The sequence below is a fragment of the Ptychodera flava genome (assembly GCF_041260155.1).
Source record: "Ptychodera flava strain L36383 chromosome 23 unlocalized genomic scaffold, AS_Pfla_20210202 Scaffold_23__1_contigs__length_28996876_pilon, whole genome shotgun sequence".
Classification (NCBI taxonomy): Eukaryota; Metazoa; Hemichordata; class Enteropneusta; family Ptychoderidae; genus Ptychodera; species Ptychodera flava.
This window is the reverse complement of record NW_027248277.1, coordinates 25,298,386-25,326,298: the sequence shown is the minus strand read 5'-3', so window position 1 is coordinate 25,326,298 and position 27,913 is coordinate 25,298,386. Positions and strand designations below refer to the sequence as shown.

At 36.4% G+C, this 27,913-nt stretch overlaps 1 protein-coding gene across 1 annotated transcript; it reads right to left on the bottom strand.

Moving 5' to 3' along the window:
• Positions 1-22,705: 22,705 nt before the first annotated feature.
• On the bottom strand, positions 22,706-27,703 carry LOC139123532 (uncharacterized). Its single transcript, XM_070689701.1, has 3 exons — positions 27,385-27,703; positions 26,511-26,615; positions 22,706-22,874 (listed from the first exon to the last, which is right to left on the bottom strand). The coding sequence occupies exons 1-3, from the start codon at positions 27,697-27,699 to the stop codon at positions 22,719-22,721; spliced, it is 576 nt and encodes a 191-aa protein (XP_070545802.1). The 5' UTR covers positions 27,700-27,703; the 3' UTR covers positions 22,706-22,718.
• Positions 27,704-27,913: the final 210 nt, after the last annotated feature.

Below are 27,913 nucleotides of genomic sequence, written 5' to 3'. Positions count from 1 at the left end.
CTTCTTGTAAGTCTTCTGCTGAGCTTATTTTGAACATAACGAGGCCAATGGGGTACCATTAGAAAGTTAATTTACTCTTCTTTAAAATGATATGTTGCAATATGCAATATCTTCTATAGTTTTCATGAAATAAGATCAAAACTTATCCCATACTCCAACGTTTTATGTCGCAATTAACCATCAAAACTAATCTCAAATTCTACCAATTATTTTCCTAGACACATTACAAAAGGCAATTCTTTGTATAAAATATATTTTATTTGGTACAGGGACATGTCAAAAATATGAGTTAGACTTTAAAGAGACAAAATATTGGTATTAAATGACTGTTACTGGCATGTTTAGAAGGGTACCGTAAAGCCATAGTATTACCGACTCGCATATGTTTTTGTTAAATGTGTCGTCTTGTAAGTTTTCTGCTGAGCTTATTTTTTACCATAGTCTAGGTTATGGGCTGCCATTGGAAAGACAATTTATTTGGCTTTAAAATGACATATTGTAATATGCAATATCTTCTATAGTTTTTATGAAATAGGACCAAACTTACTCCATACCCCAAAGTTTTATGTCACAAATTACTGTCAAAACTAATCTTAAATTCTACCAATTATTTACCTAGACATTATACAAAGGGCAATGCTTTGTATCAAATTTGTTTTATTTGATACAGGTAAATGTTAGTAAACTTGAAATAAACTTTTAACAGAAAAATATCCAGATGCTCTAGCTGTAACAGTCATATTTTGAATGGTACTGCAAAATCACAGTACTGCCAACTCGCATACATTTTTGTTAAACCTGTCTTCTTGTAAGTCTTCTACTGAGCTTACTTTTTAACATAATGTAGCAAGTTGGGCATCATTTGAAAGGTAATTTACTCTTCTTTAAAATAATATATTGCAATATGCAATATCTTTTATAGTTTTCATGAAATAGGACCACAACTTACCCCATACCCCAAAGTTTTATATTCCAAATTACCGTCAAAACTAATCTCAAATTCTGACAACTATTGACCGGGACATAATATAAAGGGCAATGATTTGTATTAAATTTAGTATATTTGCTTTAGGTTCATGTTAGAAACTTGAAACGAACTTTTAACAGAAAAAATATTGTGATGCTGTAGCTGTAACAGTCATATTTTGAAGGGTACCACAAACTCACAGTATTGCCAACTCGCATACGTTTGGTTAAACCTGTCTTATTATAAGTCATCTGCTGAGCCTATTTTTTAACATAACCCGGCTATTGAGGTATCGTTAGAAAGGTAATTTTTTCTTCTTTGATATGACATATTGTAATATATAATATCTTCTTAAGTATTCAGGAAATAAGACCAAAACTTACCCAACACCCCTAAGTTTATATTGCAAATTACTATCACTACTAATCTCAAATTCTACCAAACTTTTACCTAGACATACTACAAAAGGCAATGATTTGTATGAAATCTGTTTTATTTGCTACAGAGACATGTTACAAATATTAGATAGACTTTTAACAGACAAAATATTGGGAATGAATGGTTGTTGCTGTCATGTTTTGAAGGGTACTGTAAAGTCTCAGCCTTGCCCACTCGTATGTGTTTTTGTTAAATGTGTCATCTTGTAAGTCATCTGCTGAGCTTACTTTTTACTCTTACCTATCTTATAGGCTATCATTGGAAAGAAAATTTATTTTGCCTTAAAGTGACATATTGTAATATGAAATATCTTTAATAGTTTTCATGAAATAGGACCAGACTTACCCCATATCCCAAATTCGCAAACTGCAAAGTTTTCGAACAGATGTAGTTTGCAAATAAAACTAAGGGCTGGGGTAAGTTTTTTGCCATTTCATTACAACTTCAGATGATAATGCACTTTATCATATGCTAAAATAAAGAGTGATAAAAGCTTTGTAATGATACCCTATAATCTGCGTTACGGATAAAATAAAGGTTGGCAGATAAATTTCATGGAAACTTGTTTAATAAATTTCACGGGTTTCAGCAACATATATCCTGCTTTCCTTCAAACCATGATGCTAATAACTATTAAATCACACTAATTATCCTGTTAATGGTATCTTACATAGTTGGAAATGTCTCTGTAACAAATAAAATAGGTTTCATACAAAGTTGTCTTTTTTATAGAATTTATCGTAATTAAATGCTAGTTTTGACAGTAATATACAACATAAAACTTTGGGGTATGGGGTAAGGTTTGGTCCTATTTCATGAAAACTATAGAAGATATTGCATATTACAATATGTCATTTTAAAGCCAAATAAATTGTCTTTTCAATGGCAGCCCTTAATCTAGACTATGGTAAAAAGTAAGCTCAGCAGAAAACTTACAAGACGACACATTTAACAAAAACATATGCGAGTCGGTAATACTCTGACTTTACGGTACCCTTCAAAACATGCCAGTAACAGTCATTCAATACCAATATTTTGTCTCTTTAAAGTCTAACTCATATTTTTGACATGTCCCTGTACCAAATAAAATATATTTTATACAAAGAATTGCCTTTTGTAATGTGTCTAGGAAAATAATTGGTAGAATTTGAGATTAGTTTTGATGGTAATTTGCGACATAAAACGTTGGAGTATGGGGTAGTTTTGATCTTATTTCATGAAAACTATAGAAGATATTGCATATTGCAACATATCATTTTAAAGAAGAGTAAATTAACTTTCTAATGGTATCCCATTTGCCTCGTTATGTTCAAAATAAGCTCAGCAGAAGACTTACAAGAAGACAGGTTTAACAAAACGAATGCGAGTCAGTAATACTGTGATTTTTCGGTACCCTTCAAAATATGACTGTTACAGCTACAGGATCCCAATATTTTTTCTGTTAAAAGTTTATTCCAAGTTTCTAACATGTACCTGTAGCAAATAACACAAAGTTATACACAGTATTGCCTTTTGTATTATGTATAGGTAAATAATTGGTGGAATTAAAATTAGTTTTGACAGTAATTTGTGACATAAAACTTTGGGGTATGGGGTAAATTATTGCCCTATTTCATGAAAACTATCGAAGATATTGCATATTGCTATATACCATTTTCAAGAAGAATAAATCACCTTTCTAATGATACCCCATAACCTAGGTCATGTTAAACAGTAAGCTCAGCAGATCACGTACAAGAAGACAGGTTTGACAAAAATCCACGTGGGTCACAAAATCGTGATTTTGTGGTACCCTTCAAAACATGACCGTAACAGCTATTGAGTCCCTATATTTTGTCTGTTAAAATCCCATTTCTTATTCTAGGGATCCCAAGGCTTCTGAAAATTACAGGTTTGTTATCCTGTTGGGTGAGGGGGGGGGGGTGCACGTAGACGCCCCCTCTAGCCTCGGCCTAATAGATTGTTAGTAATGCTTGCTGTATATAAATTAAGACAAGGAGGCATAGACAATTTTCCAAATACGCCTTAACAAAATTATTTTATAGAAAAATATTTAAAAATTAAATGATAACAATAGACAGTCGTCAATAATCTATTTACTTGAAGGAGAAAATGGCAATGTGACTATGTGTGCACGTTTTCGAGTCTTCTTTTAAGGCTGTGCATTAGTTCATTGCATAACAATAAAATGCCCATTATAGATATACCAATGTAGCAAAACTTGCTATTTTAGTGACTAGAGACAATAATGCATGGTAAATACCCAATTTTGACATTTATTTTCTTCTTCAGCACATTGCAATTAGTAAATAACATCCATAAATGTGTTTGATTTGCTTCATAAGGAGGAAACAATAGTTATCGTATTTTCTTCCGGTTAAAAATACTGAATTACAAGAAAAAATCGATTTAAAGTTATCCAATTCTATGACGTCATATTTTTCACTAAAACTTTATGCATTTTAGAAAGACCAGTATCTAAGCTTTCTTAAAACTATAAGGTATATGGCATTTCAAGCCAGTTTACTTCATCAAGGAAAGAATGTTGTACCCCTACCCCTAGCTTTTGCACACCCCATACAGATACACGCAATTCAAAATTGACTCAAGAGAAGTAGTGTATAGTTAAATATCTAATGTTAACACTTTTTTTTCTTGTTTAATATGTGGGAATAAATAATTCAAACACAAAAAGCTGTCAAATTTTGCTAATTACAAGTAAATCACAATTGTTACTCGTATTTTGGGTAAAAAATTTCAAAATTGTCAAAAAAATTCATTTTAAAGTCGTTCTATTCTATGTACACAAATTAATTTTGCTAAAGTTGGTGTTTCTCATAAAGAGCAGAATCTCAGCTTTCTAAAAAGTATAGTTTGTGCTATTTCATGCTAGTTTACTCAATGTAGGGGAGGATATAGTACCCCTTACCCCTACCCATTTTTCGCCATTTTTTGCGTTACATGCAAATCAAAAACCAGCCCAGATAGGTAGTGCATCCCAAAATATCCAATGTTAACATCTTTTTTCTTGTTCAGCAGTCCTAAAGAACAAAAAAATACCCAAGAAGTAGGGATGTTGGGCGGGGGTGCACGGTGGGCCCCTCCAGCCCACGGACTATATATGTTACAAAGATCAGCTTATTTTTAGGTGCCCTGGTATATGACCATGATCAGGGGATCTGAAACAAATGCTACTGCCTGCGTACAGGCCGATGTCTCTGTGTTCCCGGCGTTATAGTACGGCATTAACCACAGGCCGTATATCGCCGGGAACACACAGACCGTACGCAGGGCTACCGGCAAAGTTGGGAATACTAGTAAAAATCTGTCACAGCCGCGGTGATGAGGGAAATTTGGTAAGTAAATTGACTCCCGTGTTCATCTAAAATTTTTGTAAATGAAACATCAAAATACATTTTACATAGTTTGTGGCAAAAAAGAAAAATACCCTGGTATAATCACGAAACTACAGTCGACACTCGGTGGACGGTCCTCTCACGGTCCTCTTACCGTCCATGCACCACGAAGTGTAATGGCAGAGTGATGATCCACTGATCGCGAAACTTGGCCTGTAAACTTTGCTGTGAACCAATGTAAGTACCAAAAAGGAGCATGCCATAAAATTTTCACTAAAGTCCCATAACAACGGGGAGGCTTCGATGAAGGCGATTTGTAGAGTTATGTACTGTACATTTGTCGTATCTAGTTAATTGCCGTATCTAGCTGTGGGTACGATAGCTGTGGTGTTTTCAGACGGATCCTTTGCGTTTGAGGCTTGTTTGTGCCAGTGTTTTAAAATCATAAAAGCATGCGTATCCTGCTCTCCACCGCCCGACGTACGACCAGAATAGGGGAGTAAGCTTACTCAAAAATAAGCCTTCTGTTTAAAGTCAAGTTTCGAGGAAAATCTGTACCGCCATCACTCTTTCTAACTTTCTAGTCGACTCCGGATCCAAGCATTTATCGCTACCCTGTACGGCATAGACTTCCACAAAGTACAAACAATACATGCCACGATGTCGGCACCGCTCGGTGTTCCGAAGAGACGATGGATCAAACATGATCGATAACGGCCAATCTTTGGTAATTGGCTCAAAATATAGACAATCAAAATCCTGCCAGAAGAGTATGAAATTAAATAAGAATTGTATAAATCAAACAGAGCCGAGCTAGCAAGCAGACGGAACTTTTAATGCGAAGGAGAGCATGAAAACAGAGTTGTCATCGTACGCGTTCGCGGTCCCGTTTGGAATGTTTACAGTGGTGCGCGCCGGGCATGCACATGTTCTTAGAACGCCTTTCTCGCGAATGACGTGATATTTTAGTTCCCGTTGCAAACGTGATTATGCAAATTTTATGCTAATATCACTGAGGCAGAGATACCGCTGCCCCATCTGAAGTTTAAGGATAACTTTTGCGGCGTAGTAGTATGACGTCTTCGGTTTACAAAAAATAATTCTGTTCCACGATGATGAGCGAACGCAAAAGCTTCCCTGACTGGACAACTTTTCCACACATAGATTTAGACGTGGTGTGGATTGCCAGTTTGCCTACAATTCTGCATTGCAGGGCTTAGATACGGTATAGCGTAGTTATCATAGGAAATCGGCATATACTTGAGCAGTGAATTAAGATTACTCTTTGTAATATAGTAACGGCAGAAATGAGTCAAGAGTGCTCGGCTATAAAAGCTGCGCTGTAGCTGCATTATACGGAAAACCCTGCCTCTAAGAGCGAAGTACTGCGTGTGTACACGCCAGAGAAGCAGCCGAAGCCCTTGTTTTATTGTACATTTAGTCTTTGATCTTGGCAAAATTTCCAGCCACCTAAGTCTGTACACGCTGGTAACGATTTGGGTTCGTCCGGTTTGTTTCCCTGCATTTTGGTCTAGGGTAACGTGCATGTAGTGAACGGAACATGTACACAGAGATCAACTTAGCATATGGTGAATCAGAAAAAACATGGCGATATTTTGTTTCTGTAGAGCATACAATTAGCACCTAGTTTGAGCTTGTTGCAGCTCTTTGGAGAACACAAACGGACACTCAAAGCACTTCCTTAAGTAGTAAACAAGCATGAAGGAAACATCATGTTTTTTGTAGTTTGTTTTTCACTCCAACGCATTCAATATTTTGAACGATGTGACACCATGCTATATAGTTTCCTATTTTTGTTTCTTGCCCAGCTACGAGTTTTGCAAATTTTACTCTATATTCAGAACTGATGTGACCATCAACAACTTAAACAATTTGACGTCAATTTCTTGCAGTTCTACAGAGCCATTCCCCCTGCCGCGCGCGCGCACACACACACACACACACACACACACACACACACTCACAAACGACTCCCCCTGTATTCTCGCCGAGGAACATCCGGGTTTTGGCGTTGAAATCTAGTCGTATTTTGAGTCACAACAGGTGAAAACAAATGATCGAAGTTCGGGATGGTCAATTAATATACTGTACATGTTCAACGTTTCAATGTCAATTGATGTTTACTTTTATTCTATGTCACACAATTTCTCTATCGTTCACTGTCTTGTAGCGCCTGATCAGAATCCACCTTTACGTTAGAACCCACTGTGAACGAACTTGTCATGGCGTCTAAAACAACACATTTTTAGTTGTGTAAAAGGTTTTTGTAGTTTATAACTACAATAGGCAAAATGATGTCTAACATTAACACCTGTCAAGTACATAGACCTAGGGGTCATTACAAATGCTGAGAATAGCCATTTTTACTATGTGTTTCTTGAAAGGTGTCAAAACATAGTTAGTAAAGGAAAAGCAACTCCACACATCGTTCATATATTAGTGATTTGCGTTTAATGTATAGTAGTGTGTATTTTTTAGTTTTCACTGTCTTGTGTATAGAACCATAGAGAAAGCTAGATCGAGTGGCAACGGGTATTGTTTAAGGCGTGAAGCGGTTACGTAACCCATGCATGTTCGCCTCGCCTCAGGTTGCTCTCGCCTCTCTTTTTCGAAGAGTGCCGACCATACATCCTTCGGTAATTTTCGGATTTTCGCCAATTAATAAGCGAAAGTATGTTCGGCAAAGTTTGTGTTGTTGTTGTCGTGTGGTGCTGAGCGGAATTGACGTGCTGGCGAAAAGGGGAGTGTTTTGAGCTTCAGGAAAGTGAGTTTTACCGTTTTAAAAATTCCTCTCATATTTTAATGAATATATAATGAGTGTGTTTGAACCAAATTTGAAAGTCTGTTACGGTCAGTCATACCGTCTTTTACACGTGCGTCAAGGAAGGACATGTTTATGAGACTGCTGGCGTGTTACGTTTTGATTGGTGTGAAGCAGTGTTTCTGGCCTGAGAGCTCACAAAGTAACTATGGTTGCTACGCGACTTGCAGTATGATGCCATCTCGTCGTATTTTTCGCATATTCTCGTGTAATTATCAACCACAAACAAAGCCTCCAAAGAGTTTAACACCTTTGAAGCTCATTTGATATGAAAAGCCAATAGTCTACCGAGACGACCATGGAACAAAAGGCATGCAAGTGTTGCCACTCTCTGTCTATATATTTCTCTGTGATAGAACCGATTAGGCACGGCGAAACACAGCTGTAATCTGCGTGTCAGTGCAGAATGTACTCCAGAGTGGAGAGACTGCGTACGACACTGCGATCCTTTAACGCTATGTTTCGAAAGTTTGCCAGACTTTCATCATCAGTCGCCTCAAGTTCATCTTCAGTGGATAAAATGTGTGGTATATTGGAATATTGTATGTATTCCTATATTGTCCCACTGGAAGTACGTTCTTTTTATTCTGGAAGCTAGGATGTCTATTTTGTTCAGTTGTGTTCAAGGTCGTGTTCGTATTGTGTTTACCAGATTGAGAAATAGATAGATATATGTGGTCGTCAACATGTTTAATGTTGTGCTGTCAAAATGTTATATTTTTTCTGTGTTATAGGTTGTCAGTTGTAAACTTTGTTTGAAATCATTTGTTGACGAGTTATTTTTTGACGTTTCCTTATTATGTAATTATTAGTGTATACAATGCAATCCGCTTCCTCTATCTAACGGTTTGATTGGTATCTCACCGTTTTCTGATAGTGTTCTTCATGACATGCTTTCGACATGATATGTGTTCTATTCTGTGTTTTGGAAGGGGAAATTGAGATGAATTCGAGGCTGCTGTGTGTATCGATGTTCATTTTGGTTTTGCCCGTGTAATGCGACATATTTGTGACTTATGTGCTCTATTTTGTTCTCTGTTTCGGTGCCAGCTTATACTGTTACCGCCCGTCTTTATTTTGTAATTTTATGTGTAATTTTAGTGTACATTTTTGGTGTTGAGGCATGGCACAGTGTTGATACGGTAACTCTCCCTTTTGAGTTTGTGTTGGCCTTTAAAAAGGCCGTTTAGTATTGTGATCCTTGTTTGGCCCATGCTGTATCCAGTTATGTACGTTGTTCACAACGTTTACTGTTGCTGGAATATTGTGTGGTTTCTTGTCGATTCATTGTACGGCCTAGGATCTTGTCTTGCTGTTTTTCACTCACCTATGTTCAGGGACGTCTTCCATCTCTAGTGCAGGTCTTTTACTGTTCGTCTTCGTGTAGTCATATGTTCTATTCGTTGTGGGAGGGAGACTGGGGTTACCGTTGGTGTATCTTAACATGAAATACTAACCGTTACGTTTTTGTTATCTTGTTTGTATGGAGGGTGTTGTTTGCTCTTGTTTCAGCCTTCATGTTGATTGGTTAGTTTTCTTTCGAGTCGCATTTTATTGGCTGTTAAATGAGCACTGTCATTGGCTGTTATTTGTGTATTCTGATCAGTGTATTTTTTGTAGGTAGTAAAGGGAAAGCAACTCCACACATCGTTCATATCTGGTTGTTTGCGTTTTATGTATGATATCGTGTATAATATAAGTGTATATCCTGCTTGGCTGTTTCATGTAAATTGTTGTTTTAGCCATGGCGAGACGTACCCGTAATCTACTCGTGGACTGATTTAACATTTGTAGATAACCATCGAGAATAGTCTTATTAGTTGTTATAATCCACATCAGGCAAGTTTCGTCAGAAACATTTTATCACTTTTGCAACTACTTTGGACCCGATATTAACGTTCCTAGAACAGGGAAGTTTGATTGACAAGTTGTACGTGATAAAACACCAATCACAATAATGACATGTCACATCAAAACATGAAAAAATATCCAAACTTCAATAATTATTGTCTGCACACCAAAAAGCAACTCTCATAGAAAGGTCAATACGTTTAGATATATGTAATATTCACAAAATTGTCGTGCCTATTACTTCACCAAAGTGCTAGTTGCATATCAGTAAGTTCATTACGTGATCAAGGACTGGCTTAAAGCCAACAAACATGGTGCCTTTTTGGCCAAACACGAATTTCTTTGGCATCTAGGGAGTCGCGTGAAGCCGTGCCTAATGTTCTTAGTAAGAATATATACACATTATACATTTAAAACATTGAAGAATAAATCAAACGTTTGTTTTGGCCACTATTTTGTGTCGCTGAATCCTTGCTATGACATTCCATGGAGAAAAGCAACTCCCAGGCTTGACAATAACGTCACGCTCAACATCTACAACATACCTTACATGTGATTCAGCTAAACGCAGGAATTGCAACAAACCTGGTAAATCCTTGATTAATAGTTAGTTCATTTATTACAAGTTATCCAGATCTAACTTTTTTGAAATATTTAGAATGTATTTATTGTAGTCATTATACTGATCAAAACAGAAAGCGGTGCAGGGAATATACTTCACTGGGCAAAATACTTGACAAACATCAATACTGATTCTGAACATGTGTCAAATACGTTAAGTATACACGTACGTATACTAATAAAATGCAAAAAAAGTGTACGCTTGGTGTACAAATATCTGCATAACGTATACTCATGATCTGCATAGATATACGCTACGCATATCAACGTATTGGAATGTTCCCAATACAAAGATATACGTCACGTATGCAATTAATATTGTGTTCCATATTTGTCAATGTATGTATATATATTCTGAACGTATATCAAGCATTTTTCCAGTGTTTGTGGACAATGTATGTCCCATATTTGCCTATTTTTGCTTTTATTTGCCCTAAATACGGGTTAAAATACTTTTGTACTTGTTGCAAATGTAGCGAGGTTCAAAATTGATGCCTTTATTGTATGCATTGTAGTATCGATGTATATATAGATGTCTCAGGGTTAGAGTGTCTTGTTAGATAGTTTGAGTGCATGATGAATATTTTCTAAAATAAACAAAGTCTCTGAATGGCTACTTATTTTTTCCTCTTCACAATTCATAAATAAAATGAGACCACAAATCCTCAATAGCTGGGTTACATCGACGATTCTTTATTGTGCGTCAAGACTTACAAGCGAAGGTAAGAGTGTAAGAAATATTTGAGAGAGAGAGAGAGAGAGAGAGAGAGAGAGAGAGAGAGAGAGAGAGAGAGAGAGAGAGAGAGAGAGAGAGAGAGAGAGAGAGAGAGAGAGAGAGAGAGAGAGAGAGAGAGAGAGAGAGAGAGAGAGAGAGAGAGAGAGAGAGAGGGGGGGGGGGCACAGACAGAGACAGAACGGCTTTGAGGAGGAGCAGGGATATTCCAGGTAGCTACATACAGGATTAATCTTGTAACGTCATCCATGTGTTATTTCGTTTAACCTCTTGTTATATTTAAGCCAGCTGGCAAATATTCTATCTTTCGAACGGCATGTTCAACATCCTAACTGGTAGAGATCAACAGCGAGTAGCGTGACAACTCTTTCGCGAGGGCGACATCGGTTGACACGGCAACTCTTTAGGAAACATTCAAAACGAATATTTTTTGATTGGTTAATATAGCAATAACATATTGCATCATAAATAATTCTTCCCGTATGACTAAATTTGAATCCCGTTTTTCTTCCTGATGTTCATTGAGGTATGAAGGATGTATCGTGCGTAGTGTCTTCTTCGTAAGTCTGTTTACACAATAATTCCATATTCCCATAATTATGTGCATTGTGGAATTAAGATAAAGCCTCGAACCTTAAGGTTTTTCGCATCATTTGCAAACTTCAGGGCATTGGGTATATGATAAGTCGGTTACAACCCAATAATGCCTTTTCCTTGCGTCTTATCATCATTCGTGTCACTTTGTTGCTTAAGACACTCGCCTTTCTCGTTTCTGATACAGTCCAGGGACAGGCGATATTGGGAAATAACCTCTTAGTATATGTTAAAAAGCAACAATTATACAGAGGATTTAAGAATCCATAACATAAGAATCAGATAAACAAAAATGTAAAACAATTGCGTCGAGTTCACTTTCTTAGTCTGAAATAATTTTGTTCTTGCATATTTCAATCGTCATATTAAAGCCACTTTTTTGTTTTTGTTTATTTTTAAAAAGCAAGATGAAGTTATTCTTTGTTCTCACTATACTTATCACTGTTGGGCATAGTCGAAGCGATCTACCGAATCATTCGAAACCATGGCAGTGCAAAGCACATCGTCAAGAAACTCTACAATAACGCAATCTGGAACCTGGTCGTTACGGATGGGCTTGAATGCTTTGACGAGGTGATGGACTTGCCCAACAGGTTGGAAAATGAAACTGCGATCCAAACTCTTCAAGCGTATGTTGTTAGTGGTCCGTACATTGGTGAATCGAAGACCTTCAGGGCAGTGTCAGTGTCTGCAGATCAAGTTGATACCATAGATCTGGTAATATCACACATCTCTGCTTTGCTAGCAATTGCTTGCTTTAGCTACTTCGAAAAGCGTTTAAACTTTCTTTTCAAAATTGAATGTCACTCTACCAAATTGGTGAAAGCTTAGAGTTGCCATCTTTTGCAATGGAGAATTCGCTTGCAGCTCTTCCGTTTGACGTGACGCCTTACAAATTAGTCTAGCATGGTTGGTAAATTGAAACTCAAGAAAAGTTACTGATTACTATTATGCTTGCTCGTTCAATTACACGTACAAAACAGATGAAGAGTTTTTTTCGACTGATATATAACAAAACAAAACAGATGACAATAAATGCAATTTCATTCCTAGCATCTCAAATGAAATAATATCAAAATTTCTATATCAATTGATGGACTACTAATTAACCAGAATAACGCCTCCATGTCGTGCATTAAATCACAGTTTTATTTCATCATAAATGTGACGACAGTGTACGGCGTATTTATATCGGTCGTTGTGTGAATGAAATAATGATAAACACCAAAGGGAAATATCTAATTGGTTATATATCGACATCATCAAAATGGTAATAAAGCGTATGCAAGATGATTACACATGTTTTGTATTTCTCCATTATTGAACGATAACATGGGAATTCTTTAGTCTCCTAAGCATCGATTGTTTTATCATTTCTGCTTGAAACAGGGCTCCGAGGTTGAAAACGAGTTTGTTGTCGAATGTACAAACTGTACAATAATGCTGTACGATGGCGATTTCACATCAGTTCGCTGTAACGACTTAAGTTTGCAAGTAAGTATACTCTGCTAAGCGACCCTGTGACATGTCAGTTCAAACAGACCTGGTTCACCGTATTTTTCTGACCCGCTTTGGTTAAGGGACACTTAATATTGTAGTAACCCCTCTAAAGCAGTAATTTTTGTTTCACACTGGCTGTTGTTGTCTCTTACACTACTTGTACACTCCCATAAACTCGCAAAGAGTCAATATTATGTTTACTTGGACGAGGTCATTAACCTGCGCCCTGTGTTATTGTATTAGTGATCCGTCTCTGCCAAGACCATAATACCTTGGTGTGTTTTCTTAGAATATATGCCTTTCTAGGACTTTCAAAAAGTTCAACGTTAGATATGACAACACTGAGGCCAAATACGACACCCCGGTCATTCAAATAATTAGCGACAATATTCCCGGCTTTGACACTTCACAGCGATTCACATACTCTCTTCACTCCATTCAATTTAGTCAATTTTGAGACCATTCCTGACTGGTGTAGCATGCTAGTAGAATACGCTAGCCCATTCCGAAAATCTATGAGAGGTTTATGAACACATTCTGTTTGTACTTTAGGAAAAAACGTGTGTGATGACTATGCAATTGCTTACAGTAAAGTTGAAAGACCTGCCCTCTAAGTGAGCTCAACATTATATACACTGTTCCTCGTTCCTTGCAGGAGTGTCCAGAGCGACTGTCAGATAAAATGTATTGGAATCCACCGGGGAATATTACATCTGATTCAGACGCTGAGTTCTGCTCCTTCAAAAGATTCGGTGACACATTTTATAATTTTTGCATGGATTATGAACCAAACATTGACGTGTTGCCTTACCAGTGAGATATACTTTAAGAGGCTGTATTACGATCGAACACTAGTCAATGCAATAACAAGAGAACATACCCTAACTCCAATAATTATTGTTTGCATGCAGGAAGTTTCCATTTTCTGTCAAAGCTCGTGTAGATATTTTAAAGATCTCGGGAATAAAAGAAATTGTAAAAGCGCGAGATGAGCCTGATACTGTAAGACCATGTCGAATATTTTTTCAACGCAAAGTGAGGAATCATTAGGTAGCAACTCAGTTGCTGGAGGAAGTGTGAGGTCAAATTCTGCCATTCAGACACCTTGGTTTTTAACCTTTATGGTCTCAAACTATATAATTCATCAGTCTTTCCCTTAAACTTATCGCTACGTGCATGCAGCAAGGGATTCTTTTAAAACTATTTTAGTGCATTTATAGACACGTATTTTCTTATTATTTAGGGCAAACCAAGTCAATAAAACACTATGTGGGGCAACACACGACCCATAAAAATAGCACTTTCTATTATGCTTGTATTGACCTGTATAAAGACCGTAATATAAACGCTATAAATATTTGCAAAAAAGTTGACATCTGTCCCTAATTGTGACAAATATACCCTCTTTCAATCGACTCTTTACCATGCATTTTCACGCTTGAATTTCAATGTTATGATACACGAATACCATATGTATCTCGGTGACTAAAGTGCCTCTTTTGTTCATCTATATTTTTCATGCAAGTCTCAACTTTTACATATTTTATATATCACAAATCATGTATATTAAAAGGCATATCCAAGGGCGCATATGGTATTGCAGGTGACTGGTGCAAATGAGCGATAACCTGGAAAAAAGAAAGCGTCTTCCTTTAGATAATCTAGATTTACAAACACAGCAAATGAATGAAAGCTAACAGTAAAACTGCTTTTTATAAATGGTCGAATGTATCCTTTGAGGTTTAAAATAGTGGTATATTTTGTTAAACGCCCATACTTAAAGTCTAAGTATGCAGAAGTATAAAGATATCTTTTCATGAAGATTTTCCGATCGATATTTAAAGACGGATTAAATACCTAACTTGTTAAGGAGAAAATATGTAGGTGTTCCTATCGTATTCTGGCATAATTTCCAAGAAAAATATATAAGGAAATTACGTGTCACACTTTGCTAATATTTACTTAATTTGATTTGATTAAAAAATTGATTAAACTAAAAATGAAATTCCGGAAGTTCGCTACTTTTACTTTGGTATCGACCACCACATAGGGTGTGTTAAGATGTATGACTATTTGGTAAGCTTAGTAATTTATATACGAAATAGACTAACGAATCTTACCGTATGCGGGTCACAATGATTGAAGAGCATCTTGCGTGACTCATCTTTAAATACATATTAAGTAAATCTATTTCTTAGGCATTATATTTGTCAGAAAATGCCCCAGTTTGTGCGATTCTGCAGTTTCGGCTACTGCATTCTGGAACAGGACTTGCACACTATCACGTTAATATCAATCATTATCAGTGTAGAGTTTATATCAAAATATTAGCAGAATAGACACTTCCCGTGTCAGTGCCGACTTGATATTATTTCAAACGAAAGAAAAGTGAGAGCCAAAAGTAAACTTTATGGCATTCGGTCCTTCTTATATGACCTTGTTTTTTTGTATGATTAAGCAGTAAGAGCGCAGAACTAACTTTGGATACTTTTTCAGAGTTAAATAAGTGCGTCAATAAAACATCATAGTTAAGGAAACAGCTGTCTGATAAGCGTCAAGCCTTCTAAAGGCTTGTCAAAAGTATTTTGGTCTTATATTGTTTTGAATGGAAAGAATTAATGACAGTAATGTATTTGATGGAAATCTGTCATTTTATTAGGTAATTGAGTATGCATATTATTCCAGGCTTTCAACTAATCTCTGATGGCATTTGCAGACACGAGACAAATACATCATTAAACTTCACGCTACAAGTGAGTTAGTTGAGTTTTACAAAGATGAGTTGTAGCTATGGGAAAGGAAAACCCTGGCAGAAGAGGTATCCTTGGCACTGATGCAACACACCTTGACCTATAGATATTGAGAGTGACGTTGATGCCGAGTTTGAGAGTGACTATTGTGTCTGTACTATTGACTCCATAGCAGGAAATCTGTGATTTTGTTTTAAACAATGTCACTAGCAAAGACAATTACGCTGTCCATGCCTATGCAGCATGTTGTGTGAAGCAAAACAGTGGCCGTACGAAATGTCCGCTTTATTCTTCGATGCTCAAAATGGATAATCTGTAGGTCTTTTTAGTGAGTACATGTTATGAAAAATGAACATCTTATTTGGCCGGGGGCGCTCTGTTTCTTAGCTTATTAACCGATCCTTGACCTTGATGAACTTACTGACAGTCCACGAGCATTCCAGTAACTGGCATGACAATTCGGTGATAACAACATATCTATCTCAACGTGCTAAGCTTTCTAGAGGGTGAATTAATGGGTTTTTAAGTCGATCACTTAGCGAGAGAAATAAACAGTAGAAATCAACACGCAATATATTTACAACTTTGTTTTTAGTTCTGCCTGATTTCTGTGGACAAACTAGCAACAAAAACGACGTCTTTAGTTTTCTCGGGATATTTTAATTTTCCATGGATAACATACTTCGCGAGTGAATTCAGTTAATGTAGACGAAAAACAAAAACCCGATGCACACTTGACCACATCTCTCATTGCAGTGTGAAGAATATAAGCATTACGGAAGTTGTGTTAAATGAGGAATTTCTTAAGTATACATTTCTTTTTGCCGCTTCTTCTGGAAAGTCTTCGTGCGTTTCCCGTATGGCACGAAATAAAGACATAACATCATGTAGCCCTAAGTAGGCATGAAATATATTATGCATAATTGATAGTATCATACTATTGACCTTTCTTAAGTCAACTCAGTCAAAATACGGTTTGAACTAAATTGAGAAAATTGGATTAGAGTGTATAAGAAAAGTGTAACGAAATCAAAATTTTGACAGCTGAAATTCTACAAACTGAGAAAACTGTGTAAAAATTAGACTTGGTTCAAGTCGGTGAATTTAAAAAAAATAAAATAATTTATAATAGTTTCTCTTGTGTCTCCCCTATTTCGTGTAAACCTATCCGGAATTTGGCAGCTCACGCCAGGTTTTCCCAGCGATTGAATGCGTCACGTTTGAGTCTGCGCAGTAATGATTTAGTTTCTGCCGGATTCACCGACTTGGACTTCTTGCAAAGTACAGGCGGTGAGACGGACTGTGTACACAGTGACGTAGAGCAAATACAAAATGATTGACAGCCCCCGCCGTTATTGTGTCTCACATCCCGTCGATGGCGTCTGCAAGTCTGCGCTGTACTTTGTGTTAGTAGCGTCGAATAGGACCCTTGAGCAGGGCCTTTGGTTTTCGCAGGGAACTAACCGCTTGACAACTTCTTATTTGGTCCCGAAAGTTGATCGTGGTGATTTGAACTGCTGTCGGAACTGCTGGAGGTGTTTCAGCAGAGTCGATGCCCGATTGCTGCACGACCTGCAACTCACATGAGTGTGCAGAAAGAGGTCCAGACTTGCACCGACGGCAAACTCTGTGTCTTTTTTCCATCCTTGAATAACCGGCGACGATTTTCTCATTTTGCAACATGGGCCCTACAAACAACACATATATTTTCACGAGGTCGTGCTGACTTTTGTGGGAGTGATCGCACTCGACATTTTGTCAACAACGCCATGTGAGTTTTATGCACATCTCGTTTGGGCCAATTGGTAACTCCTCCCAATATGTAAAATTCAGTGATGTCATCTTCTGAATAATATATGAGCAAACAAAACGTCATCTCATGAATATTTTATAGCAACGCAGATCGTGCAAGAAAGCCAAGTCTGTGATTCCGGGTGAAACTCCGCTGTATAGCGTTCACTCCACTCATCGCGTCCACTCACGCGCGCGAGTTTCACATGAAAGCAGAATACAAATCATTGCGTTCACTCAACTCAAACATTCACGAATCACAGACTTGAACCAAGTCTCTGTAAAAATTGAAATATTGTTTATATTGAAAAACACAACGATTGTCTTATATCTTTTTAATCGGATAGATTTTTCATGAAAAACATTTATTTTTGACAGGTGTAAATGTTGTAAAGAAGAGAAAACATGTATATCATTTCTCTGACGACTTTTGAGTCAGGGCCAAATTGAACCGTCCTTTAATTTTCATCAATTTAAAGATAAAATTTTATCACTTATTCGAATATTTGAATTTTATTTCACAATTCATTCATCAATGCCTCCTTTTCTCCTCTCAATCAAGTTATTGCAATATGCTTGACCCCTTGACTACCTATGGCGCCGGTTACATCCGACGCCATATTGAATTACCATATACCTTGAGTGCCGGAAATATCAGGCACAGTTAAATAGGCGTATTTGCTTCGTTTTTGTCACTAAAAATCCTGTAATTTCGGCGTCGGCACGCAGCGCGACTAAGATTGATGTATTCCGATCTGGCCTGAATGTGATTGCGCCCCTGTACGTCCGAGTATGGCCAAAATCCGAAAGGAAATGTCGTGACCCATGACCTCGACCCTGAAAGGTCAGACTGATCACAGAAGCGTCGTGCTGATTGTTTACAGTTTTCAGAAGTACGGACGATCGCGATGATGTTTATGGTTGGCTTTCTTTTAATGAAATGAAATGTTTATTTATTGAAAACAAATGATTTATAGGTAAATATGTTCCATTAACAGCAATATTCGTGAATGAAACTAGAGGAAATACAATTTTTTACTATAAGCCAGTGAAATTTTATAGCAGCCATATTATCAATATGACTGGTCACAAGACTGGTCATGTGTTTGGTCATGTGATATTTTGTTCCCTAAAATGTATTTTCAAATATTGTGAATCATTACCATTTAAGATGCATATTTCTGCAAGGAAGACATAAATAGGTGTTTACAAATATAAAATGTGTTGATTTTCAAATACAGAATCATGTCAGATGCTGATGTTTGTGGTTCATTTACTCTCCCTTTTGTGAGAAAAATCTTAAATTAGTACATCTATAAATAAAGTAAAGGGTAGTTATTATTACATATATGTAAAGACAATGCCATGAAAATTGCAACTGTATTCAAATTTGTGTCATTTTATGGATTCAAAACACGTCCTGAAGCTTCAAATATTCATATTCTTTGCCAACTCTTGTCAAATGTGTCATGTGATCAGTCACGTGACCTGGAAATACAAAACTTATGTATGAGAAAGTGGGAAAGTTCATGCTGATTCAGAAAATATATGATTTATTGGTACTTATTTAATTTTTACTCTGTTCATGCAATGACCACATCTAAAATTTCATCAATATTTACATATGGGGCCTGGTATATAGGAATACATTGTCTTTGGTAGTCAAGGGGTTAAACAGCTTTTAATGCACTGTTAACATTAAATTTTACAACAAAGAAGCTATACACTGCCCGCAGAGACATCCTGGTGTGTGGTATGTGGTATGATGTAACATATTTAAATCAACAATATGTAAAATGACCGCCAATTGGGACAATGGCTATGGCACCGAGAAATAGCCAGGTGATCAACCAAATGCTTGGTTTTAAACTATTTCTCTACTTTATTTCAAAACGTCATGCAGATTCTGAAGCCGACGATTTGTTGTTGTGATAGTGTAGTCTGTTATGTAAAAGGGTAGAACAAATTGTACCTCACCAAGTTTCTGTTACGCTGGTATTCAAGTATTTTGATAAAATAATTAATTGCAACGATGTAAACGACATTTTTTAATAAACACAATAAAAAAATTACAGCCAGGCTAACTGTATGATAATCAATGACAAAGGAAGAAAAATCGATTGATGATTTCATCTTTAGGTTAATCCAATAAACTACAATTTTGTCACAATAAATTTCATCCATTGATTACATAAAGACAAAGTCATATATTAGTACCATGTCGAAATGTTTACTGTTTCCCTAGAAATGTCAAAAATATAATATTATATTCTCATTTTGCAAATTCCTGTACGAAATTTGCCTATTTACATATTATGGAAGAATTTAGTCAATATGTTTTATTTGTGCAATTTAGTTACAAAGCCATGAAAATGGTGTGGCATGTGAAATAATTTTGTGGCATTAATAACACAAATAAAACGTCGACATTAAAGTTTATGGCATTTAAAGAGACCCAGTATTCAAGAGAGAGAGAGAGAGAGAGAGAGAGAGAGAGAGAGAGAGAGAGAGAGAGAGAGAGAGAGAGAGAGAGAGAGAGAGTCCGACAGACAGACAAACAGACAGACAGAGGGAGACTAATACATGTCAAGATTCCCCGGCACAAACTTTGTATAGGCTCGAAATCATTTCCATATGAAAAGATACATTACTTGAGGTGTGAACTGACTGTCAATCGGTGATTGCTCTACAAATATCACGGGTAATTTCATATCAATAAACATTGGGATTTTATGTTCTACTTGATCGGTAGTTTATTTGCTCTCGGGAGAGTCATAAGCCATTAATTCGGTAACGCGGAAATTTTTCGCTTTCAGGGGATTAGCCTAGATACATGGTTTGTTCCGGCCGATCCCTCATGTACAGACGATGTGATCGGAATGGTTCTTCTAAAGGATGAACCGTGGCATACTTAAACTTTGAATATAAATTGAGAGCAACTGTTAACCAGATATGAGCTGAAAGTGCTCACCTGTTCATCATAAATATTGCAGTTGAGTGAACAAATTAACTTTTGCAACATGTTTGCGACTTTATTGAAAAGAGTTTTGATCAACATCATGAACAATATTCACAACAGACTAATTCTGAAGGTCTTTAAGTACACGTCTATGTAATCAGCTGGACTAAAATTCTATTTTTGACTGCTGTCATTGTATCACCACTTTATATGGCAAATGTCATTGCCTTTGTTAAAGTCCTTCAAGCTATATATGCCAAACTGTGAAACTTCATTATATATGCAAATTATAAACTAGCTGACATGAAAATGCAAAATGATTTTCAATATTGTTTTTCACCTCGTTGCATCAATGTTCAAAGTATGTTTTGTCAACTTTGATCACACAAATTTCTGTATATATCCGTTACAGGTAAAATTCATTAAATATGTTAAGCATAATTTGGCATGAATAAAAACGTTTAATGACTTTAAATAATGTTGTCTCATATTATCTTTTATGTACATAGCAAGTTTCGTCAACTTTGCTCAAGTCAATCAAGATAGATATTCTTAACTAGGAAAGTTTATTAAATATGCAAATTGAAAATTTGCTGAAGTAAGCTTGATACCTTTCACAGCTGATATATCTTGATGTGATCAACATTTATAGCAAATCTCGTCAAATTGCGTGCTGTCATTCTCAATATATCCTTTTTTCTAAATCATCAATTACGCAATTGATGATTTTAAGCAATTATTTTGCAAGCCACGCCGACAATATAGGGCCAACAGACACACATACTGACGGACAGACAGAAAGACAGACATCGATGCGACATAGCACATTGTGTGAGTAGGTGAGCTAAAAAGACAACTAGAACATATACGCCCTATGATTATATGCCCCTATCTGTCTGTATCTTTCCCTCTGTGTATATTTCGTCTCCCCGTCGCTCTGTCTCTCTTAGTCTCCGTCTGACTGTCAAAGTTTGACTTTTCCATCTGTCTGTCTAGATGTGTGTAGACATTCTCTCTCTCCCTCTCTCCCTCTCTCTCTCTCTCTCTCTCTCTCTCTCTCTCTCTCTCTCTCTCTCTCTCTCTCTCTCTCGCTCTCTCTCTCTCTCCCCCTCTCTCTCATGTCTGCAGTCGATGCCGGTTTATAAACCCTATATGTATAACTACAGAGTATACATTGACAACAGCTTCTTCGCTTTGCAAGTTAGTTTGTACCTTTACTCTTAGCAACTTAAATTACTGGCAGATGGAAACAATCGCAACAGAAATAATGACAGATGGGTACGGCAATGAAAAAGCTAGCTACGATTATGATTCCTGAAAGCGCCTAACAACTGTACATAGGCAGTTATGCGAGACGGAGGTCAGTTTCGGTACGGGAAAAAATTGTTTAAGATTGAGACAGTCCTCATGCACACGGTATCTGTTTGTTGTCTACAGAAGAGACACATTCCAAATAGAGTTTCAGCATGAGTGCTTGAAGCAACCAACATGTCAGGCAATATCTCCGAAAGTACCTAGCTTTGTATGGTAAGATGTTGTTTTACTATGATTTTCATATTTTTCGGCCTCACAACTGAAGTCTTCTAACTGAGTAACACATAACATGTTTTCAAATCTATTCAAACGTTGTCTACTTTCTAAGAGCCGGTTATTAAAATCAAATATACTGTCTTAACTATTCTTCTTGATTAAATAGCAGGAATTTTGAGGGTGTAGCTTTAACGATGTCACTAGCAAGGCAAAATCCCCTGCCCTTTGAGCATGAGTCTATAAGTAAAAAAAGTGTTACAGCTCGTAAAACACCCTGTCACACGTGCGAAATTTTTTTTTCGTTTAACAGGGAACTTATTTCCCACAGTTCTAGTTTTATGTTTTATGTTTTATTTTGTTTTATTTAATCTCGAACCAACAGGTTGCCCCAATAACAGGTTCGCTTGAAAAAAAATATAATACAAAAACAATAAATATATAACACGTACAACGAAAACAAACAAAATTCACATAAAAAACAGCAACACCGTGAAAGGTACACAGAAATACATCCAGAAAAAAGTGATTATTCGGAAAAAAGGATCTTACATAATCTTGATATCAATTGGCAGACGGAGGTAGCAAATATAATAACTACTAATAAAGTTTTGGTTATTTTTGTAAATCTTCCGTGACTCCCCGGAACAAAAAAGTACGTGAGGTCAGCAAATGTGTGAATTCAAATTTATAATTTATTTGATCAAAAGATGACATTGTTTATATTGATATAATATTGAATAATGAAACATTGTGTAAACGAACAATGAGCCGTACATATGCACAGTACTAGCACTGTACGTCGAGATCGGCGTCGAAGATCATGCAGATATATTTATGTGTACCATTTTCCTTCCTGTACATACAAAACTCAGCGTCTGAAGACGATGTAATGTTCCCCGGTGGATCCCAGTACATTTCTCCCGAAAGTCGTTCTGGACACTCCTGCAAAAACGTTAATGGGACAACAAAGCAAAAAAGTCAGTTTTATACACTTGCATTTGAGCCACCGGGGTTTATCTAATGCACAATGTGTGTGTTTGTAAGGCTTAACCGACGAACAACGCAATTTTAATGAGGTCCTTATCATGATAGGATATACTGTGCAGGACAAGTAGTGTGAGGTGACCTATTGTAAGTCGAGAAAGTAATTATTAGCTGATAATAATTTGAACTCCAACTAAACATTTTTCGACGTATCTTCCCGCACATAAACTTAATTTTTACCCACTCCCCAAGTATTTTCCCTCTTTCCTATCCCCATCGTTAATTTGTGAAGCTCCCCTGCTCTCTGGCGAACAAAAAGGTCTATTTCCCCTGCCCTTGAACAAAATCCCCTTAAAGTTCTATAATTCCTCTGCAAACATGAAGCTTCCCTGACTTGTGATGAAAACGATATCGATTGTCCCCATGTTTAGTTTATAAATAGGCCAAACTGCACCGTCCTGATTTTACAATTAACTCCCTCTCCTCGTTTCACCCATTCCTGTCCCAAGGCAAATCAACCGATATCTGCCCTTCCCGACAATTTGCTCCCTGCAGTAAAATATATCCCCACCCAGAAAAATTAAAATTTCCCTTGCCCTCAACAAAATGCTTGCAGAAAACCTTTTTCGATGAATTGTTCCGTTTGCTGCGCCTTGTGTGTGTGTGTTTTGTGTGTGCGGTTGTGTGTATGTGTGTACTTTGATGTCAAGAGGCGAAAAAGGCCAAAAAAGTGTGAATTTTGTTCAACATTGCTGGTAGATTTTTAGTAGTCTATGTCAGATATAAAAAAAACTGACAATATGCTATATATTTGTTTCGTTGGTAGTATCTCAGGAGGTAGTATTTTAGGAGGCAAGGCAGTTACTTGGAAAGATCTGATCAAGTAGTTTGTACACTGTAGGTCTGTGTCATGATATGTATAATAAAACTTCATTGCACAGGTTTTAAGTATCAGGTCAATCATCAACTTAATTTAAGCTTCTATGGGTATTATTCTCCTGCAGTACTTAGTTTATGGCTGGAGAGAGAGAGAGAGCTCGAAATTACCTTTTTTCCCTGGTAGTCCACTTTGGCTACCATTTTTTGAATTTGGTAGTCCGGTGACAATGGCAATGCATATTTTAGTTCACGGATATCTTTTTTCGTTACCCGGGCAAGAAAAGGCTATTTTTCAAGATTCTGCCTATGAAGTGAATTTTATAGTCATTTGACGTGAATACTTGTGCACCTTTATACCCAAGGAAACAGGTATAATTGACGACAGTGGTACTCAAAAGTTGCGTTACCTATTGGCAACCCGTTTCACTCTCAGAGTTGTATGCAAATTGTGATAGTCATCACGACAACGACACGACCTTCAAAGCTCCGAGACAAGGCTGCAGCAGGCCGGGCTAAAGATGGACCATGGCCTTTCTATAGGAAGGAGGCATAATTTCCTTGTCATTGATACATTATGATCAAAATGCAACGAAAATGCGTTTTCATTGCCCATCATTTCCTGTGCCTGTCATTCAAGTAAGTCAGTTCAGATATAGAAACTTTGTTGCAAAGTTCCACCCATGACTAGTCGTCCTTTGTAATTTGCATAAGAAAGTCATGGTATCGCCTTTCTGTGTCCATCTGGGTTTGACTGCATTTACCTCGTCCCAAAGTGACGGACAGGACATGGCATGCCACGTATATCTGAGTATCAGGTACCGGGCTTTGGTAGTCCGTGTGAGCTACCATTTCACGGATTTTTGTAACCCAAGAGAAAAGTTGGTAGTCCGTGTACGCGTGACTACCGCTAATTTCGAGCCCTGTGTGATATATGCATTTTAACCTTTGATGGTGTGGAGAAAATTACATTGTTAGTATCGTCTAGACAAAACGCGAATGTGTATTTTTATAAATTACTCTTTTAATGATATATATCCAGATAAGAGAATGAGTTTGTGAAATATTTAGAACTGGGAAATTTATATTTTATTATTTGGGGAAATAACTATATACAAACTTCTAAGATAAACATTACGTATTTCGTGAAATGAGAATATATTACGCATGCGCAAGAAGCAATTTCAAATAACACCAGATATGAACTGAAAATGCTCAAATGTTACAGTATATATTTAATTTCATTTTGAATAGAAATTTTGTCAACATGTTTGCAACTTCATTGAAGTGTTATGATCAATTGTCTTCACATATTAATTCAAAGATCATCATGTACATAAATATATTATTACCTGAATTTTTTAACTGCTGTCATTGTATCACCACTTAATTTAGCAAGTGTAATTGCGTTTGGCTAAGTCCTTCAAGCTATATACGCCAAACTGTGAAACCTCATTTGATATACAAACTATGAATTAGCTGATATGAAAATGCAAAATATCTTTCACTTATACAACATGATTGTCTCATCGATATGCAGAGCAAGTTCCATATGCTTCTCTGTTAGAGTCCATCTTGTCTTATATCTCTAATTGGGAAAGCTAGTTAAATATGCAAATTAGTTATAAGGTATTTTACAAAATCTAAAATCTCTGTTGGTAGTATAATATTATAGTTTCAAAATGTACATAGGCTACGTTTTTCAACTTTGGTCGAGTCAATTCAGGTATACCATCCTTATTAGGAAAGTTTGTTAAATATGCAAATAGCAATTAACTTGAATAAAATGTTAAATGACTTCAATAACGTTACATCGCAGCATCTACAATGTACATATTACGTTTTGTCGACGTTGGTTAAGCCAATCCTGATAAATACCTGTAATGAGGAAAGTTGTTTGAAAATGCCAAAAAAAGAAATTAAATGTTCCGAAAACACTAAACAAATCTTTGGTCATTATAGCTTTTTCAGTGTACAGAGCAAGTTTTGTCAATTTTGATAATCAATCCAGATATATACCCCTAATTAGGAAAGTTCATCAAATATGCAAGTTAAGAATTGTCTGAAGTAAAAATGTTCAATGTTATATTTTAGTATTTTCAATGTACATAGCACGTTTTCTCAACTTCGGTCAAGTTAATCCAGATATATATCCCTAAATAGGAAAGTTTATAAAATATGCAAATTAGGAATATTGGCTGATGTAAAAATGCCTAAAGACTTCAAATAATGTTAAGTCATAATATCTTAAATAAACATACAAAGTTTCGACAATGCTGATTACTTCAAGTCTCGTATATCTCTAATTAGGAAAATTCATTAAATATTCAAATTAGCAATTTACTTTCATGTCACACCTTTATGTCTTTCATGGCAGATAAATCGTTCTGTGATCAATATTTGTAGCAAATCTCATTTAATTCTCGAAGCCGTTCTTCTTGCTTGTCTGTTTTTTTCTAAAGTGATTTATTATGCAAATAAGCATGATTCCAGCAAGCCACACTAACTGAATTAGAATCAGTTTTTTAAATAAGAATATGGTAACTGTCTTCTAAATCTGACTTTAATCGCTTAGGAATTCTTGAGACATGGTGTAAACAAACAGACACACAGACACACTCAGAGAGAGAGAGAGAGAGAGAGAGAGAGAGAGAGAGAGAGAGAGAGCTGCTCTGTTTTGTTAATATGCCAATGGTTCCTTCATAAGCGAATACTTACTTCCATAGTCAGATCGTTGCATGAGGCCACTGCAATATTATCACCATAATATTCCATATTGCACTTTAAGCATTCAACAGGAAATGTATCTTTAATCTTTGTTCCCTAATAATTAGAACATTGAAAGATAGTTTAGACATGAGGATCGTCTGCCAGAGGCCCCTGATATGGTAATTAGAAGGACGAAAAAAAGTTGCACGTTTTTTAATGCATGCGCCAGACTATTATCATTGCTTCGTTGATTCTGTAAAATTTATCAAAGAATTGAAAATTGTCTTTTTAAAGATGCTGTACAATTTTAAAGTCCATTTATTTCCGGACCACGAAGTCCTAAACCCTTGAGTCAATGCCTGATATAAAATAAACATTACGTATCAAAGATACTTTTTCATACAACGGCCAACTTCAGCTGCTGTCCGAACAAAATCGATTTTAAATTAATGTAATGATTCTCAAAAAGGATAAATAGTTCTCAAAATAAAAAAAATCAGATTCTGGCAGTCAAACGACAAACAAAAGAATAGGCCGTGAAACCCATATTAGTTTCTAAAAAAAGTACAAAAAAGTGCTTTCATGTTGTCGCAGTTTTGTTAGAAATATGAACGAAACCATATCCTGTGAACACTTTTTCATATGAATTATATTCTTAGTATGAATTTAAAAAAAAAACCCACTCAATCTGGCATATAAATTGATATTTTTGGGAATTCAACACATGGTTTTTGATTCACATTGGTACCGAAAACGAGTAGAGTAACATAAAATTTTATAAATGCTTGAAGTACATTTTGCATAATATGGAATTGCCACGATAGTCCAAACCACTTTACGATAAAGGGAAATGTAACCAAGCAAATAGAATGTAGAACATTACCAGGTTTTTACTTTCAAGGTCATCTTCAAATACAACAACGGATCTGGAGGTTTTGCTTTTGCCAATGTATGGTCCAACAACCATGTAGGTCGGAAAGATCTTGATCGGGGTCATATCTTTGATTATATCAGGCAAGGCCATCAACTCATCGAAGCAGTCCACTCCTGACGTTGCGACCACATTCATTATCGCATAATCGTATACTATCTTGACAAGATGTGTACAAATCCACGGCTTAGAATGAAATGGTAGGTCGACACTGTCGTCAGCGAATGTGACAGCAAAAATGAGTGCGACTGCAATTGTAAACCTCATTTCGTTTCCTAGGTGAGAAGACAATATTTTTATAATGAACAATGCAAATAAATTTGAAAGGCTAAAAATAACATCACAAGGCAGGCATTTTGTGTAGGGCTTACCTTTGTGGGTAGTGGGATACCATAATCAAGGTATATGAATGACATTTTGCATAATTGACTGAAATAACTGAACTTTACAGAGCAGTATTTGTTTTAGGCAGGACAAAATA

What these genes read in the sequence shown, in the direction of transcription:
- LOC139123532 (XM_070689701.1), bottom strand. Translation starts at nt 27,699, where the DNA reads ATGAGGTTTACAATTGCAGTCGCACTCATTTTTGCTGTCACATTCGCT. An exon ending in ACCTTGAAAGTAAAAACCTG is followed by an intron (nt 26,616 to 27,384) that starts GTAATGTTCTAC and finishes TCTAATTATTAG; the next exon opens with GGAACAAAGATTAAAGATAC. An exon ending in GCAACGATCTGACTATGGAA is followed by an intron (nt 22,875 to 26,510) that starts GTAAGTATTCGC and finishes ACGTTTTTGCAG; the next exon opens with GAGTGTCCAGAACGACTTTC.